The sequence below is a fragment of the Phoxinus phoxinus genome (assembly GCF_949152265.1).
Source record: "Phoxinus phoxinus genome assembly, chromosome: 2".
NCBI classification, from domain to species: domain Eukaryota; kingdom Metazoa; phylum Chordata; class Actinopteri; order Cypriniformes; family Leuciscidae; genus Phoxinus; species Phoxinus phoxinus.
In genome coordinates, this window is record NC_136877.1 from 6,799,683 (window position 1) to 6,823,063 (window position 23,381).

At 37.2% G+C, this 23,381-nt stretch overlaps 2 protein-coding genes across 4 annotated transcripts in view; both read left to right on the forward strand.

The window, feature by feature from the left end:
* Positions 1 to 1,246: 1,246 nt before the first annotated feature.
* Positions 1,247 to 7,207, forward strand: LOC306994487 (inositol 1,4,5-triphosphate receptor associated 2-like; the record flags this gene model as incomplete). Its single annotated transcript, XM_079605010.1, has 10 exons — positions 1,247 to 1,292; positions 1,469 to 1,645; positions 1,724 to 1,828; positions 3,434 to 3,614; positions 4,479 to 4,531; positions 5,435 to 5,495; positions 5,604 to 5,762; positions 6,424 to 6,541; positions 6,633 to 6,683; positions 7,196 to 7,207. Exons 2-10 carry the CDS (start codon positions 1,474 to 1,476, stop codon positions 7,205 to 7,207), a joined length of 912 nt encoding a protein of 303 aa, XP_079461136.1. The 5' UTR covers positions 1,247 to 1,292; positions 1,469 to 1,473.
* Positions 7,208 to 7,787: 580 nt separating this feature from the next.
* LOC306990694 (inositol 1,4,5-triphosphate receptor associated 1-like) overlaps positions 7,788 to 23,381 on the forward strand; it is a 58,416-nt gene continuing 42,822 nt past the window's right edge. For all 3 annotated transcript variants that reach the window (XM_079597877.1, XM_079597878.1, XM_079597879.1), the window contains exons 1-10: positions 7,788 to 7,864; positions 7,942 to 7,998; positions 8,096 to 8,155; positions 8,246 to 8,301; positions 11,672 to 11,765; positions 12,763 to 12,906; positions 14,976 to 15,070; positions 15,153 to 15,651; positions 17,781 to 17,907; positions 22,016 to 22,059. In XM_079597877.1, the coding sequence (XP_079454003.1) occupies positions 7,829 to 7,864; positions 7,942 to 7,998; positions 8,096 to 8,155; positions 8,246 to 8,301; positions 11,672 to 11,765; positions 12,763 to 12,906; positions 14,976 to 15,070; positions 15,153 to 15,651; positions 17,781 to 17,907; positions 22,016 to 22,059 (1,212 nt within the window). In that variant the 5' untranslated portion in view covers positions 7,788 to 7,828. The remainder of the gene's footprint in view (positions 7,865 to 7,941; positions 7,999 to 8,095; positions 8,156 to 8,245; positions 8,302 to 11,671; positions 11,766 to 12,762; positions 12,907 to 14,975; positions 15,071 to 15,152; positions 15,652 to 17,780; positions 17,908 to 22,015; positions 22,060 to 23,381) is intronic.

The following is a 23,381-nucleotide window of genomic DNA, read 5'->3' on the forward strand; positions in this document are numbered from 1 at the left end:
TTACTACTTTTTTTATTTTTTAGTAATCTTGCACTGTGACAAATTATTAAAACATAAGTCAAACATAAGTCAAAGTAAAGGAAGTAAATGCTGTTCAAAAGAGTTTTTTTTTCTGTTGTGTTTAGCATGTTACACAGCACCATAAATTGATGATAATAATAATGATAATAATACTAATAAAAAATATACAATGATGTGATAATAATATAATTACATCTGAAATTAGGATATAATATTATATAGATAAATAATAATAACCACAACAAAATATGCAATGTGATAATAGTATAATTATATCTAAAATGATATATATAATATTACTAGTAGAACTACTGCTAATAATAATAAATATACAATGAAATGATAATTTATAATTATATATAAATTTTTATATAATTCTATATAGAAAAACAATTATAACTGCAACAAAATATATACCGGTAATAGTATAATTATATATAATATTATAATATTATATAATATTACTAGTAGAACTACTGTTGCTGCTACTATACTATACCAATAATACATATACAATTAAGTTATAATGCATAATTATATCTAAAATGATTATAATATTAAATAGATAAATAATACTAATAACAAATATACAATGAAAAGATAATGTATATATAAATAATAATATATTATATAGATAAATAATAATAACCACAACAAAATATACAATATGATAATAGTATAACTATCTAAAATTTTAATATTACTACTGCTACTAATAATGATATACACATATACAGAAATATGATAGTTATATCTAAAATTATAATATTATATTATACAGATAAACAGTAACAACAACAACAAAAATGTTGTTATTATTATTATATTTAGAAATGATATTTTCTGACTGAGAGAAATGCTTTGGAGGTTGGATATGTTTGAAGAAATGGACAAGGACGACGAGTGGGTGTTGCTGATAGTGATGAGTGCTGGCCTTGAATCATTTGATATGGAAAACTGCCGAATGTTAATTAAAATGGTCCATTACAACATTGTTGTGTCCTGCCAGAGGCACACAGGCAGTGAATGGAGGTGTTTGGGGGAGGTATAGCATGTCATCTGGTTTTGATGTGTGTCAGTGTGTGTCTATGATGAAAAGAGGCCAAGGCTCTCTAAAGATCAGCTGTTGCTTTTATAAGCATTGAGATTTACACGCAACAAGGATGTTTCACACACACAGCAGTGTTATACTGTAGCCTATATGTTTGACTGTGCACAGATAAGATCTGAAAATGTCATTCTTGTGTGTTGGATTACATTCAGCTAAAAAGGTATGTAACTTTCCGGCGCATTCTGCCAATAATGTGTATACATATTCATCATTGTATTATTTCTGATGTCTCAGTTGTTGTCTGTATTTCAGTGAAACTATGAAATGGAAGAACACATGAGTTAATATTGACTGGAAAACTGCGATGTGTAAGAGTTTATTTTCTCTGGTTGTCAGAGGCTATGGCCTCAGAGAAGCCGAGTGGACACCAGGGGTCTTTAGAAGAAGACGTCGTGTCCCATCTCTCCTCTCTCGGGCTCGTGTCACAGAGTCATGCATGCAGCGTCCCAAGCCTTTCCATTGACTCCGGGACACATTCACTGGAGCGCTGCCATATGCTCGAGAGCAGTGACGGTGATCTGATGCTTTGGTTAAGTCTTTTCTTAGTGTGCAGCGATAACTACAGTCATCTTACCTGTAACTTCTCTTTAGATTCGACATCAGAGAGTGCTCTGTGTGATTGCGCTGAAACAAATGGCTTTTCAGAGGAAGAACTCCTGAACATTACTTTTGAAGCATGTGACGCTACTGGCAAAGGTAAGACCTTCTCTTTCAATAGCACTCTAAAAAAATGCTGGGTTGTTTCAACCCAATTTTTGGTCAAATATGGACAAACCCAAACGTTGGGTTAAAAATATAATTAAAAAATTTAACCCAAAGGCTGGGTTTGTCCATATTTGACCCAAAATTGGGTTGAAACAACCCAGCATTTTATACTATAAAATCTTATACACTACTGTTCAAAAGTTTGGACTGGGTGTAACTTAAAAATAATTATTTTTATTTGGCAAGGGCACATTGATCAAAAGCAGTGTTGGGGAAAGATACTTTTAAAAGAAATGAATTAATATTCCACTACTCCCTAGTAATGCATTACATTACTTTTGCGTTACTTTTTTAATCACCTGGTCTGGGCTCATTTGTTTGTATTTTAATAAAAAAATGTTCTATTGTTGGCAAATGTAAAGGCCATTTTACAACATAAGTGAAATGAATAAGCCTCAGACTGAAGAAGATGCAAATTCTCACCTGTACAGTAGAGGGCGCCGCTCAAACTAACCTTTCAGATGTGCTGCCATTCTGGGTCGCAGAAGAAGAGGACGCAAGAGAAGAAAGTTCACTTCAGCAATAAAAATGAAAATAATTCAATAAAAATCATTTTTGCTCATTTGTATGGCTGAATTGCATCATCAAAGTTCAGCAGCAAAGACTGTGGTTGATAAAGTGAGATTAAATACATACATTATATTTGCTTTATTTAACATATTTAATTATTGCAGGTTTGTGTAATATTCTGAGCTTGCATTTCACTGTTTTTATTCATTTTGAGGAACGCTGAATCCGTATAGTTGAGAAGAATCTGTAAAAGCATGCTCACATTTAGCCTAGAACTACAATATAATAATCAGAATATAATAATATTCAAGGCCTGCTTCACAGACAGGGTTTAGATTAAGCCAGGATTAGGCCTTAGTTCAATTAGGACATTTAAGTGGCTTTATAAACGTGCCTTAGAAAGAAAAAACATTACTGGTGTTCATCTCGAGACAAAACACTGGCACTGACATGTTTTAAGATCTGTCAGTGCAAGTTGCTTTCAGTTAAAACAGTTAAAACATGCATTTTAGTCTGGGAGCTTTGTGTGTGTGTGTGTGTGTGTGTGTGTGTGTGTGTGTCTGTGTTAGGCTATCTATGTTGTTTAATGAATTACAGCAAAAAAACAAAAAAGATTTAAAAAAAACACCTGCAAGGCCTGAAAAAAATCGAGCCTCATCCCAGGTGAGAAAAAGTGACACAAAAGTATCATAACACATTACTTTACATTAAAACTAACTAGTTAATGTAATTAGTTACCTTTTAGGGAGTTATGAATCATGTACTTAAATTACATGATTTTTAAGTCATTTTCCCCAAAACTGACAAGTGAATGGAAATTCATTTGAATATGAAGCAACTGTTTTCAACAATACCAATAAGAAATGCTTCTTGAGCGTATTAGATTGATTATGGTGATTGGGATCCTGTGACACTGAAGACTGGAGTAATGATGCTGAAAATACAGCTTTGATCACTGGAATACATTACATTTTAAAACAGAAAACAGTTATTTTAAATGGATTATTTTGATATGATACCCTACAGGAGAGGTTCAGGCCTCCATCGTGGTGCAGTTTCTCCAGGCCATGACTCTCCAAAGCTCCGGTCAGGACAAGCTGACCAGTTTACGACATATGTTGGACCCCGAGAGCCAGGACCAGCCTGTGAGCAGAGATGTGTTTCATGCCACCATGAGAGAGTGGATCAGCCAGTGCTGTCGAGACGGGTGAGAGATACGGGCAAACACGATGAGGTGGTAAAATGCCCTTTTCACAAGATGTAAAATACATCTCTGATGTCCCCAGAATGTGTGTGTGTGAAGTTTTAGCACGAAATACCCCACAGATATTTTTATATAGCATGTTAAAGTTGTCACTTTTTGAGGGTTTGCAAAAACGCACCGTTTTGTGTCTGGCCCTTTAAATGCAAATGAGCTGCTGCAGAGGGCGGGGTTTCAAGAGCTCTTGTGTGTTAGCAGCTGCGGTTACCTCACGCAGAGACACTAAAATTACAGAAACTGTTCTGCCTTTAATGTTAAAACGGAGTCAGACAAAGATGGAGAGACTCGAGAAGCAACAACATGTAGAAGCAACAGGACGTCTCTGAAAGGTAAGTTGATGAATGTTGCTGATGTGGAGTTAACTATCTTTAATTAGCATATTCTGTGGTAATCTATAAATCGCTCGTATAGGAACTGTTGTGAGATGCACACAGAGTGACTTTCTATTTCATGTGAAAAGATGGATGCTAAAGTTTGATCTGTCTCACAAATGTACTCGACTACAACAACTTGCCCTCTTCTCAACATGGACTGTGTGTTCAGGGGGCGGGGCTTATGTACATTTTAGGGTTGGTGATGTCACGAACCCAGGAGGAATGTCGTGTAGTCCCTACCAGCCGTTTGTTGTAGTCCTTTTCTTTAAAAGCAAATATCTTCCTTTGCTTTGAACTTTGAGTGTTGTAACTTTGCAGATGTTGTTTATGCTCAAACAGCAACATTACACACTAACTAAAGTTAGAAAAGTGAAATCATGCTCAACCACTCCTTTAATAAAATGTACTAAACATTGAATTTCATGTAACGTTACAGAACTCCTGAGGATAAAAACCAGGCAACAGGATCAGCCTTAAGAAAATTATCTAGTAAGTGAATAACTATTTAAAAGTTTTTTTTTTTTAATGTGAAGTCTTCTATGCTCACCAAGGCTGCGCTTATTTGATCACTAAAAACCTTAATATTGTAAAATATTATGACATTTTTAAAAAACTGTTTTCTTTTTTAATATATTTTAAAATGTAATGTATTCCTGTGATCAAAGCTGAATATTCAGCATCATTACTCCAGTCTTCAGTGTCACACTATCCTTTGGAAACATTTCTTATTATCAATGTTTATTTGCAGTTTTTACTGCTTAATATTTTTGAGTTGGTAAACATGATACACTGCATTCAATAGGTTTTTAAAAAAGAAAGAAATACTTTTATTGAGCAAGCATTTAATTGTATTAAAAGTGACAGTAGAAAGAACAATTTAAAATGTATTTTAAAATAGAAATCTTTTGTAATATGTGACCCTGGATCACAAAACCAGTCACGAGTCACACGGGTATATTTGTGGCAATAGCCAACAATACATTGTATGGGTCAAAATTATCGATTTTTCTTTTATGCCAAAAATCATGAGGATATTAAGTAAAGATCATGTTCCATGAAGATATTTAGTAAATTTCCTACCGTAAATATATAAAACATGTATTTTTGTGAGTGAATGCAGCACAATCATGAACATAAATGAACAACTTTAAAGGAGATTTTCTCAATGTTTAGATTGTTTTGCACTCAGATATCAGATTTTCAAATAGTTGTATCTCAGCCAAATATTGTCCTATCCTAACAAACCATACATTAATGAAAAGCTTATTTATGCAGCTTTCAGATGATCAATAAATCTCAATTTCAAAAAATGGACTCATGTGACTGGTTTTGTGGTCCAGGGTCACATATAGATGTCTTTACTGCCATTTGTAAACTCATACTGTTCCATAGGGACTGACTATCATCTTCCTTTAAACGAGGCCACGTTCACAGATGGAGCTGAATGTCATTGGTTAGTTCAGTCATCTGTCTTTTCTGACCACATTTTGAAGCCACACTGGTTTTGATGTCATTGGCTCTTCACGAGCATCTTGTCATTTCTGATTCTGTTTGATTTCAGTGAGTCTGGAGATGTGTCAGCTTTAGTGTCTGAGCTCACACACACACAGCACAGGTTGAGTGAGCAGAACATCAGTCTGCTGAGGAGTGTTTCTCAGTGTGAGGACACCATCCTACAGCTCAGTCTCGAGGTGTCCGAGCTGCGCACCAAACTGGCCAGGTATATCCACTCCATCATGCACCACACAGCAGATACCACTGTAGCTTAGCATATGCACGTATATATGTGTGTGTGTGTGACCCTGGACCACAAAACCAGTCACAAGTAGCTCAGGTATATTTGTGGCAATAGCCAACAATACATTGTATGTGTCAAAAGTATCGATTTTTCTTTTATATCAAAAATCATTAGTAAGTAAAGATCATGTTCCATGAAGATATTTTGTAAATTTCCTACCGTAAATATATAAAACATTTATTTTTGTGAGTGAATGCAGCACAATCGCGAACATAAATGAACAACTTTAAAACCGATTTTCTCAATGTTTTCGTGTTTTTTTGCACCCTCAGATTCCTCAGATTTTAAAATAGTTGTATCTCGACCAAATATTGTCCTATCCTAACTAACCATACATCAATGGAAAGCTTATTTATTCAGCTTTCAGATTATGTATAAATCTTAATTAAAAAATATTAATTAAGATTTATTTTAAAAAAAAAAGACCCATGTGACTGGTTTTGTGGTCCAGGGTCACATATATATATAGTGTTAAGCCTACATTGTCTACATTGTACTCAATCAATCAATAATATACAATGTCATCAATATAATATAATACAAATGTTCACATGTAATCGTTTGTCTTGGTTAATGTCACCAGTGCGCAGCTGTATGTGGCGAGAGCACGGTCGCTTTCAGAGGAGCTTGATGAAACCCAGTGTGCACTGAGGGAGAGCCAGGACGAAGCCGCACGAGCACAGGCCAGCAACTGCGCTTTAGTATGAAGCATTTATGCTCATTAAGTTCATAATAATGATTTGCTTTTATAAATGACTATTCTTACGCAATAACTTGACATTTGTCTTTTAGATAAAGGGAAGTGAACGCTTGAAAGCTCTAATCCAAATAACTGAAGAAAAGGTACTGACTTTGTCTTTGATAAAATAATATGGTAACACTTTACAATAAGGTTCATTTATTAAACATTAGTTAATGTATTAACTAACATGAACTAACAATAAGCAATACATTTGTTACAGTATTTATTCATCTTTGTTAATGTTAGTTAATATTAATAAAGCTGTTCATTGTTTGTTCATGTTAGTTCACAGTGCATTAACTCATGTTAACAAGATTTTAATAAAGTATTAGTAAATGTTGAAATTAACATTAACAAAGATGAATAAATGCTGTATAAGTGCAGTTCATTATTAGTTAACGTTAACTAATGTAGTTAACTAATGTTAACTAATGAACCTTATTGTAAAGTGTTACCAATAATATATTGTGAAACCAGGGCGGTTTCGGCACAGGCCCCTATCAGAAATGTGTCCATGTGTTGATACTTTTATATGTACACATATACACACAAAAATTTTTTTTTTACCTCATCCTGAACTAATTTTCTATCTAATATCCCTTTACTATTTCAGTTTGAGAAATAGTTGCAAACGAAACTGTCCAAATTAATCAAACTGAAACCTTTTTGCAAACACGTTTATTTAACGATTAGGTTAAAAAAGTGTGTGGAAACCCATTTCTGCCACATAAGGTGGAAAAAAATTGTTCTTTGGTAAATCTTAATGGCATAGAAAGTTTTGAAAAAATGTAATAAAAAATTAGGAAACTATTAAGTTATTAAATTATGATAAAAAGTTGTAATGTCTAAAAAAAGTCACAAATAAGACATACAAAATGTGAAAATATGAGATATAAGTCGAAATTCACAAAGTCATAAGTATAACATATTAAGTCTAATTATGACATAAAAAGTTGAAATTATGAGGGGGAAAAATCGAAATTATACTGATTTATTTTTAATAATTTTTACTTTTTATGTCATAGTTTTTACTTTTTAAGTCATCATTTTGACTTAGTCATATTTTCAACTTTTTCTCTCTTAAATATGACTGTCATAATTTGGACTTTTCAACTAAAATTATGATTTACGGTGGAAATGGGCTGTATAAGAGATTCATTCACGAATACTTCTGTTATTTATTTAGTCACAATATCTTCCACAGATTGAAAAATTAACCCTTGAGAAGAACCTCGCTGAAGATCGAATGAACAAACTTAGAAGAGAAAACTCTGAATTAAGGGTGAGAAAATACTCAAGTGTGCAGTTACTTTACTGGCCACAGGGGGAGCTATATTAATACTGTGATCATGTTTACAGGGAAAATTAGAGGAATCTCATATGGTACTGGAGGTGAAAAACAGGGACCTTACAAAGGTGATATTAAACTTGGTGATGATTGATTTTAGTCCTAGAAACAGAGTTGAGTACATTTGTGTCTTTCTTTATGACATTTGTTGTTTATTTCACATAGAAAAACATCCTGCTGGAAAAGCTGAAGGACACTCACTATGAAAGTCACAAAATGATCGAGGTATTTCAAGGTTGAGTCCATTTTGAACATGTGAAATTATGGTTTGACTATTCAGTGATGGCGTTCTGTTGTCTGCTAATGCATCTGAAGGGCCTGCAGTCAGAATTGATGAGACTACAAGAGCACTCGCAGCAAGCACTCTTCAGGTAAACTCCACGGACGCTGCTCTTCGTCAGTCTGTTGTTTCATTTGCAGGAAAATTCAATTGGTACTTGTGAAAAGCAGCAAAAATGACCCATTGTTTATGCTCTAAATCAGGGGTTTTCAAACTGGTGTCCGGGAGTGACAGAACGTCTGTGCAAAAGTCTAGAGAAATAAAAAATAAAGTTAATTAATTAATTAAATTAAGCAAATAAATAAATATAAAATGTGATTATAATGAAAAGTATTAGAAAATTGTCAATCTATTAAAGATTAAATTGGATTTATTAAAATTAAATAAACAAACAAAATAATACATTTAACAGTAATAATCAGTGAATAATTATAGCCACAAAGTAGAATATGAATGAGTAACCAAGGCAACTAAAACAGAAAGTGACATGTGAAGGCCAAGTATGGTAACCCATGTCCTCTGCATTTAACCCATCCAAGTTAGTGCACACGTATCAGAAGTAGTGAGTAGTGAACACACACACACACACTGCAAACCGTGGACACAGTCACCCAGAGCAGTGGGAAGCCATTTTGCTGTGGCGATTGCTGGCCTTTCTCAAGTCATTCATTTCCTGCAGGTATTAAGAATCAAACCCGCAACCTTCGGGTTACAAGTCTGACACTCTAACCATTAGGCCACGACTGCCCCAGAACATACATGTTACAGTACCCCCTGGAAGGTGCATCCTTGTGCTGTAAACAGTCCAACTGAGGAGGGAGTGTGGGGACTCTAGAAGAGGACGAGGGGCTGGCAAAAGGCAGGAAATAATAGGCAATGGTGTCGTGAGAAACCAGGGTGGCAATGACAGTTGGAGGAACCAGGAGTCAATGGAGGGGGGACCATGGGGGAGATTTAGCTGTGAACTTCAGGGTAACGACCCACGGAGACGAGGGCGATGGGGTGCAGAAGGAGAGCAGATGGGACCAGGCAACAACGATAGTCCTGGAGGCCGAGTCGGAGCCACAGTGGTGCGCGTCCGAGGTGAAGCAAGGGTGTCAGAGGACTGAGGCAGAGCCGGTGATACTGAGGGCCGAAGTGGAGCCGGAGGGAAGGTAGAGCCAGACGGATCTAAAGGAGTGGAGAGACGGAGCACAGCAGATGTCTTTTAAGTCTGTGGCGTAGGCAGGGTGACATCTGACCAAGGTGGAGCCGGAGGGACGAGGGAGCCTGGTGGAGCCACAATGATGATGGTATCTGGTGAAACCGGAGGGACGAGGGAGCCCAGTGGAGCCGCAAGGATGATGGTATCTGGTGGAACCGGAGGGACAAGGGAGCCCAGTGGAGCCGCAATGATGATGGTATCTGGTGGAACCGGAGGGACGAGGGAGCCCAGTGGAGCCGCAAGGATGATGGTATCTGGTGGAACCGGAGGGACGAGGGAGCCCGGTGTAGCCGCAAGGATGATGGTATCTGGTGGAGCCGGAGGGACGAGGGAGCCCAGTGGAGCCGCAATGATGATGGTATCTGGTGGAACCGGAGGGACGAGGGAGCCCGGTGGAGCCGCAATAATGATGGTATCTGGTGGAGCCGGAGGGACGAGGGAGCCCAGTGGAGCCGCAAGGATGATGGTATCTGGTGGAACCGGAGGGACGAGGGAGCCCGGTGTAGCCGCAAGGATGATGGTATCTGGTGGAGCCGGAGGGACGAGGGAGCCCAGTGGAGCCGCAATGATGATGGTATCTGGTGGAACCGGAGGGACGAGGGAGCCCAGTGGAGCCGCAATAATGATGGTATCTGGTGGAACCGGAGGGACGAGGGAGCCCAGTGGAGCCGCAAGGATGATGGTATCTGGTGGAACCGGAGGGACGAGGGAGCCCGGTGGAGCCGCAATAATGATGGTATCTGGTGGAACCGGAGGGACGAGGGAGCCCAGTGGAGCCGCAAGGATGATGGTATCTGGTGGAACCGGAGGGACGAGGGAGCCCGGTGTAGCCGCAAGGATGATGGTATCTGGTGGAGCCGGAGGGACGAGGGAGCCCAGTGGAGCCGCAATGATGATGGTATCTGGTGGAACCGGAGGGACGAGGGAGCCCAGTGGAGCCGCAATGATGATGGTATCTGGTGGAACCGGAGGGACGAGGGAGCCCGGTGTAGCCGCAAGGATGATGGTATCTGGTGGAACCGGAGGGACGAGGGAGCCCGGTGTAGCCGCAAGGATGATGGTATCTGGTGGAACCGGAGGGACGAGGGAGCCCGGTGTAGCCGCAAGGATGATGGTATCTGGTGGAACCAGAGGGACGAGGGAGCCCGGTGTAGCCGCAAGGATGATGGTATCTGGTGGAACCGGAGGGACGAGGGAGCCCGGTGTAGCCGCAAGGATGATGGTATCTGGTGGAGCCGGAGGGACGAGGGAGCCCGGTGTAGCCGCAAGGATGATGGTATCTGGTGGAGCCGGAGGGACGAGGGAGCCCGGTGGAGCCGCAAGGATGATGGTATCCGGTGGAACCGGAGGGAGGGAGGAGCCAAGGCCTACAGGTCGACGAACCGAGGTGAAGTGATGCGATCGGAGTGATCCTCGTGCCTAGGCGGATCTGGAAACTGGAAGGCAAGAGGCCGATCCACACAGAGTGGTGTTAAAGGAGACGTCAAGGGGCTGAAGGGAACCAGCGAAAGTGGGACTGAGGAAATGGCTGATATCGGCAGAGGAGGCGGGAGAGGGACGGGGACACAGGGGACTTTGAGATCCGTCCTTCGGATGACGCACCTGGTCAGACGTTTATTCAGGCTCTGGCTCGTGTATCGCGGCAGGCTCAAGCCCTCCGCCTAGCAACAAACTAGAGCTTGAATAAGTAACCAAGGGAACTAATATGAACAGGCAAACAGGAACAGAGCAAACAAGAGAGAAAACAAATCTAAAATAGTGTTGTAGTCATAGTACATTACAATAGCGAGTCAAATTTTTTTTTTTTTTAATGGAACTTAATTGAAACTCATTTTATATCTATAGTATTTATTTTTCAGTGTCTAAATTGGGTGTTTATAAAAGATAGATACCTTTTAAATTTTCGAATGAGGGTCGCTTACACGAGGATGATCATTTTTGGGGCTCTGTGGCATCTTAAAAATGTAAAACCCCTGCTCTAAATGACTGCCTAAATTTCTCAGAAACATCAAATGTTTGATTGTGTTACTACAACTATAAATATAGCTTCCCTATTTTGAGAGACAAATCGTTTAAAAAAAATAAATTTTTCCCTGTGATAATAGTCAATAGAGTATTTAACCTTTTTATAATTGTGTGATTTAAAAAATGAACAAATAACATCTTACATAATATGTGTTTACATATTTTGTTTCATGGCTTTGTTTAAATGTTGTGCTTTTTTGTAAAGGAATTTTTTTTATCATTTTTTTGTCAGGTTAAATAAATACCACATCAGCTCTCGTGGTCCACAGAGGGCAGGTGTGACAAACCATCAGTCTCTTCACCATGAGATCCAGGATGCTCAACCGGTAACAGTCCACTAGTTCATCCACATACAGTATATTACTGGACCATCCGCTTACAGAACATCAACCCTCTGATGCATGAATTATTAAATTCCTGAAAAAAAACCATACTAATTTCCCTAGAAAATACAGATTATGTTAGTTGCTGAGTTGTTAAAAGACTGAAGAACCCCTTGTGAAAAAGAAGTGTGCTTAAAATGTGCATTGTAGTGAAGGCTACTTGAATATATATATTTTTTAAACTACATGTACTTGCAAATAATTTAATATTAATGAAATAAAAGGCAATGTAAAGAGGGAGTAGCCTACACTTGCATGAATATTTCTTAACACACTTATGTACACTTTTAAAATGAATACAATTTAGTGAAACATTACATTCAGTTCACACATAAGTGTTATTTTAATTTATAATTGTTTATCTTTTGATCCTTTCAATACGCTTGTCTCTCTATCTGCAAGTTACATATTTCTGCCAGTAGGTGGCGATATGTGACTGCCTTTATGATCATACCCCTGTTATATAATCTGTTCAAAGGGACTAATCCATTCAGAAATGAACCGACTGAATAGATTCTGTTTTGTCTCAGCTTTGAACAGTTCTTGTTGGTGGCCCAAAAATAGAAGGAACTAGGAATATGTCTTTAAAATGTAAGATACTTGATTTATTGTGTATTGAACTGTTGTTTAAAAGCAATATAAGTGAAATTTGACGTGAAGGCCAAGTATGGTAACCATACTCTGAATTTGTTCTCTGCATTTAACCCATTCAAGTTAGTGCACACTCATTAGTAGTGTATTGCTCCGATATATCATACCCATAATCGTGCTGTTGGTCTGATTATATAGTCTGGCATATTGAACTTTCAAACAGAATCGTCCATGGTGGTTTCCATGCAGAATCTGTAAAAAAGCCACTTGGTTTTAAACAGTTTTACATGTGGAAGTAAAATGGATGTACTAGCTGTACAGTATGTGTCCTCTTCTACTTTTCTTTCAGTCCCAGAATGTGGCCATGGAGTTGATTTGCGGTTCCCTCAGCCAGATCTTACCCACCGTCCCCCAGAGAGGAGACATTCAGAACCTCCAAAAGATCAAGCCTGTAGAGTTGTCCCATATCCTTCATGCACAACTCTCAGAGACTGTGAGAAACACACACACACACACACACACACACACACACACACACACACACACACACACACACACACACATAATATACTGCTGGGGTTTTCTCTCAAATTACTAAAATAATAACAGAGAATGAAAGTTATTGTACAGTTATTAGTGGTGGCATCACTATTGTTATTCATCATACTTATTATTATTATTAGAATAACCTAGCAACCACCCAGAACACCCTAGCAACAACCTAGAAACACAATAGAGACCACCCAGAACACCCTAGCAACTACCTAGCAACTCCCTAGCACCCACCTAGAATACCCTAGCAATGCCCTAACAATCACCCAGAATACCCTAGCAACCACCCAGAACACCTTAGCAACCCACTAGAAACACCCTAGCAACCACCCAGAACACCTTAGCAACCACACGGAACACCCTAGCAACCACCCAGAATCCACTAGCAACTGCCTAGAAACCCCCCAGAATACCTTAACAACCACCTGGCAACACCCTAGCAACCACCCAGAACACCCTAGCAACACCCTAGCAACCACCCAGAACACCCTAGCAACACCATAGTAACCTCCCAAAATACCCTAGCAACCACCCAAAACACCTTAGCAACTGCCTAGCAACCACCCATAATACTCTAGCAACCACCTAGCAACCACCCAGAACACCCTAGCAACCACCCAGAACACCCTAGCAACCACCTGAACAACATGAATAAGCCATATACTCAGCACCAGAACATCATACAGACATGGTTGTTGGCCCTAGCAACCGAGTGGCGAGTTTTGCCACTGCAAGCACCACTCACATTTTCTTCAGGAAATGTACATTCTAGTTAATATTGTTATTCAATCACACCACAATTTGGACTTTTTCTGATTTTGGGACTTTTTGATTAAGTCAAGTCACCTTTATTTATATAGCGCTTTATATAATACAGATCGTTTCAAAGCAGCTTTACAAGGACAACAGGAAAATAATGTGTTTCCGGCTGTTGTTCAGCTGAAGACAGTTCAGTGTTGATTCAGATCTGTTGTAAAGATCATCAATTATTAAATTAGGGTTATAGATAATACATTTTATGGTTTCATCCATAAAACAGTTCTGCAAAAATATAACGTCATCGTTCAGCTCAGTTCAGTTCTCATACAGCAGCGTCAGTACAGTCAGTTAGTCACATTAAGAGTATAATACCTGTCATTTTTATGCATAATTACTGAAATTGTGATCCTGTACAGTATATAACCTGTGACACTGGTTATACTTTACATTTTAAATATGCTTTTACAAGTTATTAATTGTAATTGTCATTTTCAAAATTATATATTTGTCCATTCTTGTCATATTATTTTTGCATTTATTTTAAATTTAATATTATTTTTTATAATAGTATTATCAGTGATTGCATTTATTTTATATATAAAAAAGGTGCACATACAGTAAAATATAAAAATATATAATCTACTGGTGAAATCAGGCATTATATGGACTAATATGATATTCAGTATTTATAAATATATACCGTGGCTTTAACTACTATGTACTAACATTGAAATTAATATTAGTATCATTAAACCTTATATCATTATCATTTATCATTGTGTATCATTAAACCTAAAACAATAAAATAAAAAGTTTCTTGAAATGAAATACATTTTTACTAAAAATAAAATAAAATACATTATTTTATTGTTGTATTATTTCACCCAGTTGCCAAGGAAACATTTCTCATTTGTATTTAATTTAACTTAATGTACTAAGATAACTAAAATTAAAACTGAAAAAATATTATGAAAACTATAGCTGACAAATACACACAACCAAATGACAAAAAAAAGTAATAATATTAATAAAAACTACAATATTATCTCAATGATACTAGAATAGCAATGTAGTCGACCCTAAAAATGAACTATTGTTCCAAACATGCAATACTTTCTTTCTTTCTTTCTTTTTCTTTCTTTCTTTCTTTCTTTCTTTCTTTCTTTCTTTCTTTCTTTCTTTCTTTCTTTCTTTCTTTCTTTCTTTCTTTCTTTCTTTCTTTCTTTCTTTCTTTCTTTATCTGCTCTTCAGGACAAAGTTGGCAACAGTGCGAGTGAGAAGTCACAGAGACTCTCTCTGCAGGACCAACAACAGCATGGAAGTCCTAGGCATCAGCTGGTGACACTGTAATGAATCATTTCCATAATATTTGAACGTTGCTTTGCGCTGCATGACATTGATGAACATGTTGTCCATCATGCGTTCCAGTCTAAAAGAGCTGGAGCTTCTTGAAGCTCCGCTGGCAGCGCGAGGACAGCACAAGGCCAAGCGTCAGACACAGGAGGCTCACATAGCGGCTGCCATCTCCTGGTGGAGGACCCAGACTGCCCGAGATCCACAAGAGGCTGTGGCACACGTGCAGAAACACATCCGAAGCCTGGAGGTGGACCGCACCAAAGCCCAGGTGGAGGAGAGTAAGCGTGGCGTGAGGCAGCTTCTCAGAGACCAGGGAACCAGCACACAGGAGGATGCTCAGGTTCAGTTCAGGGATGTGGCCGCGATCACGGGTTCATCAGTAGAAGAAGACCTGCTGAAGTCCCTGAGGAAAGTGGAGGACATGGTGGCCCGTGTGCTTATGAGCAGCGAGAAGAGGATGCAGGAGAGGATAGAGGCCATCAGCATGAGGGTGGAGAGAGCGTTAAGCAGAGCTGAGACCACCGAGAGTCAACTCGATGCCCTGGAGGACATCATCTCTGCCAACACACAGGTGTGTAGCGTTTAGAAAAATTTGGATTTTTTTTTTTTTTTTAAAGGGCTGCATTTATTTGATCGAAATTACAGTAAAAATAGTAATATTGTGAAATATTATTTAAATTAACTTTTCTGTTTGAATATGTTTTAAAATGTAATTTATTCCTGTGATGCAAACTGTATTTTCAGCATCATTACTCCAGTCTTTAGTGTCACATGATCCTTCAGAAATCATGTGCTGATTTGGTTATTATTGGTGCTTCATTATTAAGAAAAAATTATCAATGTTGAATTATTTTTTTTACCGCCTAATATTTTTGTGGAAACTGTCATAAATTTTTCAGGATTTTTTGATGAATATAGAAAAACAGCATTTATTTGAAATAGAAATATTTTGCATATTACATATGAATGCCCTTACTGCCTTTGATCAGATTAATGTTGCTGAATAATCGTGTGTGGGTATATATACTGCATATATATACAGTCATGGTCAGAATTAATGGCACCCCTGGTAAATATGATCAAAACTGGCTGTAAAAAATAAATCTGCATTGTTTATCCTTTTGATCTTTCTTTCAAAAAATTGCCAAAATTCTAACCTTTCATTGAAGCAAGAGAATTGAAAGTGGGGCTAAATCACATTATGAAATAAATGTTTTTCTCCAAAACACGTTGGCCATAATTATTGGCACCCTTTTATTAAATACTTTTTGCAACCTCCTTTTGTCAGGATATCAGCTCTGAGTTTTCTCCTATAATGCCTGATGAGTTTGGAGAACACATGACCAGAGATCAGAGACCATTCCTCCATACAGAATCTCTCCAGATCCTGCAGATTATCAGATCCATGTTGGCGCTTCTTCTCTTCAGTTCAGCCCACTCATTTTCTATAGGGTTCAGGCCAGGGACTGGGATGGCCATTGCAGATCTTGGTTTTGTGCTCAGTGACCCATTTTTGTTTTGATTTTGATATTTGTTTTTGGATCACTGTCCTGTTGGAAGATCCAAACATGGCCCGTTATAAGATTTCTAGCCCCGGCTGTTAGGTTTCGATTTTTTATCTGTTGGTATTTGATCCAATCCATGATGCCATGTATCTGAACAAGATGTCCAGGACCTCTGCTGTATATTTAATGCTGTGGGCCTACTTTTCTGCCAGAGTATTTCATTTTACACATGGGGTACTTTTTTATCCCTGTGTGCACCAAACCCATCTTAAGTGTTTGCTGCCAAAAAAGCAATTTTTTTTGTTTCATCTGACCATAGAACCCGTCCCGTTTGAAGTGCCAGTCGTGTCAGGTACTTTTAAAACGTCTATGGACAGAGGAACCCAAAAAATAGCTTTTTTGGCAGCAAACACTTAAGATGGGTTAGGTGCACACAGGGATAAAAAAGTACCCCATGTGTAAAATGAAATACTCTGGCAGAAAAGTAGGCCCACAGCATTAAATATACAGCAGAGGTCAAAAGGAGGTTGCAAAAAGTATTTAATAAAAGGGTGCCAATAATTATGGCCAACGTGTTTTGGAGAAAAACATTTATTTCATAATGTGATTTTGCCCCACTTTCAATTCTCTTGCTTCAATGAAAGGTTAGAATTTTGGCAATTTTTTGAATGAAAGATCAAAAGGATAAACAATGCAGATTTATTTTTTTACAGCCAGTTTTGATCATATTTACCAGGGGTGCCATTAATTCTGACTATATATATAGACACACACATTAAATCTTTCTTATCCCAAACTTTTTAATGTATCACAGCTTACACAAAAATATTAGTCAGCAAAAACAGTTTGACAAAAACATTGATCATAAGAAATCTTTCATGAGCATCAGATCAGCATATTAGAATGATTTCTGAAGGATCATGTGACACTGAAGACTGGAGTAATGATGCTGAAAATACAGCTTTGCATCACAAGGAATAAATTACATTATAAGATATATTCAAACAGAAAACAGTTATTTTAAATTGTAATCATATTTCACAATATTAAAGTTTTTACTGTATTTTTGATCAAATAAATGCAGCCTTGGTGAGCAGAAGAGACATTCCAAACTTTTGAATGGTAATTTATATGAAGTTTGTAACCTGCATACTATGGCTATAATTGATCTAACATGTTCTTTGTTTTGTTCTAGTCGTTATGTATGTCTCAATCTGTGGCTACTGGCGTCCTGGATTGTAGCTCAGCTGACATCACATCCTTGTCCACACCACAGCCTCTCACTCAGGAAAGCGGCCTCACTCCATGTTCATCCAAAAACGGTATTGACAACCTCTGAAGATATCTTTGTCATACTTTCTATGTTGTTGTTCCAGTTGTGACGTTGCAGAAATAGAAACCATTTCTAAAGGGGCTTTCGTACCAGAGGAACATGTCCATAGTTCCTATGGCAGAAGTACCCACTTTTTGGCGTGTTCGCACCGCAGGAACTGGGAATGATTTTAGTATTTTTGATATATAATTTTAGATTTTCACACTTGGCAGTTATAGCGACCATTTTTCTGGTCACTTACGTCCTGCCGCTCTGGTTGTTGTGAGGGACTTTTATTTTGACGGCACTGAGAGCGCCAGAGCCTGAGCACACAGCGCTCCTATTCTCCGTCTTCATTAGTTTCTAATGTTCAACAGTCCTTTGTAATATGATATTTTGATAGAACTGTTCAACACAGAAAGTAACCTGGACACTCATAAAAAAAGAGCCAAGCCCAAAATAGCTTTACACTAACCTTTTTTAGTCTTAAGGCCATTGCACACTGAGTCCGAAATTTTCGTATGCGTTTTTTCGTATTCGTGATTCGGTGGCTCTGAATTGTCAAAGCACCATTCAAACACCATTCAAACTGCTTGTTACGGATGCGAAAAACGCAGAAAATCGAACCCGTTTCGATTTTTTTTATGACGGACGAAAGTTTCAGAGGCAGTGTGCAAGCGTGATTGACATAACGTGAGGTCGTATTTATTTTTTAACGTGCGAAAATTTCGGATGCGAATTTCGTACTCAGTGTGCAATGGCCTTTAACCACAAATGATTGGTCAGGAAATTAGCCAAATTTAAGCAAATGCACTACTTTTACACACATTATTAGTAGTCTATTTTGAATTCAATGGTGGTCCTTATGAGTGAAACACTGAAATATTGAATCACTCGTATCTTCTAAAACCACTAATTCATTCAGGAATTAACACGTTTTTTTAACACGAATCGTTGAATCTTTCACTCAACCGAGTTCATTCATTCATCCTCTACTGTATGTTGTTTAGAGTCGCAGAACTATCATTCTGCTTTGTCTTTCTTTGGAAATATTTTTCCAAATAGTTGACATAGCAAAAATATATACAGTAACTGGCAAGAATTTAAGCTGCTCAATATCACATTTTTTATTTAACTGCTGAATAAAAGCAATATCACAGATTATTCGATTCATTATGAACACTGACTGGCAACAAAGGGAAGTGCTAGAATAATGATAATGATAACGCAATCTTGTTATCCATAGTTTGGAAACGTTGTTAACTAAAACTAAAACTATAAAAAAAATCACTAAAATAAAGGTGAAATAAAATATAACTATTAGATGAAATATTTAAACTTAAATTAGAAATATTGCTTTGGCAACTAACTGAAGTTTCTGTTGAATTAATGCTAAATAGAAAAATAATAAACAAACTAATAAAGTTGCATTCTAAAAATGCTGGGTTGTTTTAACCCAACTTTGGGTCAAATATGGACAAACACAAACGTTGGGTTAAAAATGTAATTTAGCAAATGTAAACCAACATATTTGACCCAAAGTTGGGTTGAAACAACCCAGCATTTTTTAAAGTATGACAAGCACATAAATTACTAAAACATTAACTAAACTGAACATTAAATCTAAAAAAAATAATAATAATAATTTGTAAATAAAACTTAAATTTAAATATATATATATATATTTTAAAAACAGAAAGTACCGTATTCTTACATTATCACCTCATCAAGTACTTTATGAATTATCAATCCCTTGTTTTCCTTAAAAAAATTTGCAGACAAATTAAAGGTGTTTACAGCACTTACAAGATGAGATGGTGTGTCTAAAATAAGAGAAGAACAAGCAACACAACAGATCAAAAATCATAAACCACCACCAACCTTACACTATGTACACTATGGCATGTGCTTTTTTAACATAACTGAATGATTTTTTCTTGATGTGCGGTATTTGTGTGTGTCTTCTCTCATGGTGTAACCTCCTTCCTGCTGTGTCTGTAGGGAGCTCTGTGGCTTTGGCCCAAGTGCAGATGCTGTTTAGAGTTGAAGGAAATACAGATTCTCAGTTCACACATGCGATATAATCGTGTTTAATCATTTGAGAAGTGTTGACTGTTTGTGGAATGGCAAGTTGCTGTGCTTGTTTGCTCACTAAACAAAAGCAGACGTCTGTGTAAGTGTGTGTATATCTGATAGAAACACTGTTTTCACACGCCTTTTCCCTCTGCTTTTTTTGTGGATGAAGAAAAGTGTTGCATTTGGTTATCAAATGAGTAGTCCGAAGTGAAGTGAAATATGCGTGCTATAATACGGCTGACCACGTAGCCAGTCTCGCATATGCTTTGTGTTTTATGGCTGATGTCTATAACTGCTTCATGGAGATAACATCGCCTGCAAGCGTGTTTCAAAAACAATCACACTCTCTCAGCAAAAGAGCACAATTACATCAAATCTTCTGCGTAAAATGGTTTTGATAAACCTATAAAGACTAGAGTTATTGTAAACAGTGGTTTGACATAAAAAATATGCGCTACCGTTCCAAAACTACCGTTCTCTTCTGCAGTGGTTTGATCAAAAATACAGTAAAAACAATAATAATTACAATTTAAACTGTTTTCTGTTGTAATATATTTTAAAATGTAATTTATTCTGATTTTTCAGAATCACTCCAGTTTAGATACATTCTAATGTATCAAGAAACATGTCGTATTATTAAATTATGTTGAAAATTATAATATATTTATGAAAACCGTAATATATTTTTTTCTGTATTCTTTAGTAAAGATTCATAAGAACAGCATTTATCTGTAATATAAATGTTTTGTAACAATATAAAGGTTTTGCTGTCATTTCTGGCCAATTTAATGCAGAAAAAACATATTTTTTGTAACTTTTGAACTGTAGTCAGACCAACCCATGCAGGGAATCCCAGAAAACTGAAATTGAAATGATAAACCTGCGTGACTAGAAATGTTTCCAGATCAGTCATTTTGTAAAAAAAAAACTAATACAGGTTTGGAACAACACGAGGGTAAGTAAATGTTTGTATTATCTATATTATTGTGTCATCATTAACTTTTCTCAGAGGATGTTTGTTTGGTTTTATAACTTGCAAATGTTTCAGCGTGCTATAAAGCACGTACACAGAACTGAAGACGATTCTAGAGAAGTTTATAGCTGAGAGGCGCAATGCAAAGCGTTTACCAGATTATTTCACCGTACAGAAAAGCCTGTTCCTCTGGGAGAGGACATTTGCATTCGGCGTAGCGTTTAGCTGTTGTGGTGTGGTCTTTAATGAAGTTCCTCTTTTTAGTTTTAGTTTCTTGGCCAGGTAATAAAGAATTGCACGTTGATGTGTATCCATCTAGCAGGCACTTGATCCGAAGCAACATTATACAATTAGATCAATTTGTTCATTACCAGCAGCACAAGCAAAATGATCATGCATTGCTGTAGTCATTGTAATAGGACATGTCAACATATCAGTTCTCATCTCATCGCTGTACATCACAGCCCGTAATAAAGATCCGAGCAGCAGAACGAATGACAGTCAGTGTTCATCATCTTCTTCTCCTCACAACAACACTCTGAATAAATAACAGCCGCTGTAAGTCCTTCAGCTTGTTTTCTTCTCCTGAAGCACTAAAAGTGGAGATGTCAGTGATAATTGTTGAATGGAAGTGAAGGGGCTCGTTTAACCCAGGCAATGAATTATAAACTCTGATAATTTAGATGTTTTAAGATGAAAAACTCATTTCGTTATTTGTGGAGCATCACTGAACCTTTTACGGCTGCTGTCCAACTGATACACACACGCGTCTAAAGGAAGTGAAACAATGAGTCTGTGCCTCGCCAAGTGCTTTCAGCCAGAGGATCAAGCTCCTCATGTAAATGGTTGCCAGGTTATTGTTGCCCTTAGATATGGAGGCAGGGAGGGAGGGAGGGAGGGAGGGAGAGAGGCTGAAAGAAGTATTGAAAACTCCGCTGTCAATCAAGCGCTACGCCTCCTTTAGTGCGTCACGCTGTTAGATGGCCGGCTATTTAATGTGCATTTTAACACTTGTGCATTTGCATGACAGACCCGTGACTTGCAAATAAGCCTGGATCTCTTCAAACAGGTGTCTGGCTTCTATACACGCGATTGGAGGACCACGGCAGCAAGGTAAAAAGAAAAAAAGCTCTTTATTATTATATTGTTTGTTTGTTTTTCATTATTGTGTTTTTTAGTTTTGACTGTGGTGTTTTACGTTAAATCTTGAAATATCCTAGAGTATCTTCACAGCAGATTACTTGTGTTTTGGTGTCATTTGTTGTGCTTGCTAAGGCAAACCTCACGGTTACCATGGGTAATACTCCAATACAGGTTCAGGGGTTGTTTTTTAAACTATGGATAAATGATACCATTATACAGATCATTAAAGATAGATTTGTATTTTTTTGTGTCCGAGCCATATCTAGACTTGAGACCAAAATGTAATGCAGGCCTATTTTGACCGATTTGGACCAATTAACACCCAGAAATCCCTAGTAACCTTAAAGCATTGCTGTGAATGATTGAACGTTCTTTAGGGTTTATACTTTTATCACCAATTAATCACTTTTTTACTTGAATTTTAGGTTGTTTGTAATTATGGGCAATTTTTTTAAGACTACTAGCTTGAGAATAACTAGAAAAATGTATATTCATAAATGTTTATCCACAATGACTTTTCCAAGTCTAGAAACCACACTTTTAAAATTCCTGCATAGGTTTTCCATTGTAGAAACCCTGATACATATAAAAATACATACAAAACAAATAAAAATGTGTTATTTGAAGATTTCAGTACAATTTTAAGATAAAAAATGTCAGTTTTTGAAGGAATAAGTTAAAATGATAAATATGATGCCAGATTTGAGTTCGTTTTAAAGGCGCAATATGTAAGCTTTTTTTATTTATTATTAAAATATCCAAAACCACCGAAACAATGTTATATATTTTGTTGACTTGTGTCCAACAATGTTTAAATCCAGAGAAATCAGCTATTCAACCAGTGTAACGGCCCATGCCATTGCGTCGCATGTCAATGACGTCACGTTAGACTCGATTTCCGGTTTTACAATGGAAACACCGATTTGAAATATTATTTGTTTTATTAGACAGGTGAGCAACTGTTTGGATACCTTTATCGACAGAAAACGAATTGTTATATATAGCTCAAAACTGTTAGTATTTAACGCCTGAATTTATATAGCTGTATATATTAAAAAAAAATATGTGTGTTTTTGCCTTTAAGTAGATGGTAAATAATGTTGAGATTATCAATTTCACTTTTGCACAACAAATAAATAGAAATTTTGTTATGTCGCAAATTTGCAACAGCGGGCATAATGGTCAATTTGGGGTGAATTTGGGGTCAATTTGGTATGTCGCAAATTTGCAACAGCGGGCACAATGGTCAATAATAAGATAACAAAAAACACAGTAAAATATCCATAACTTCG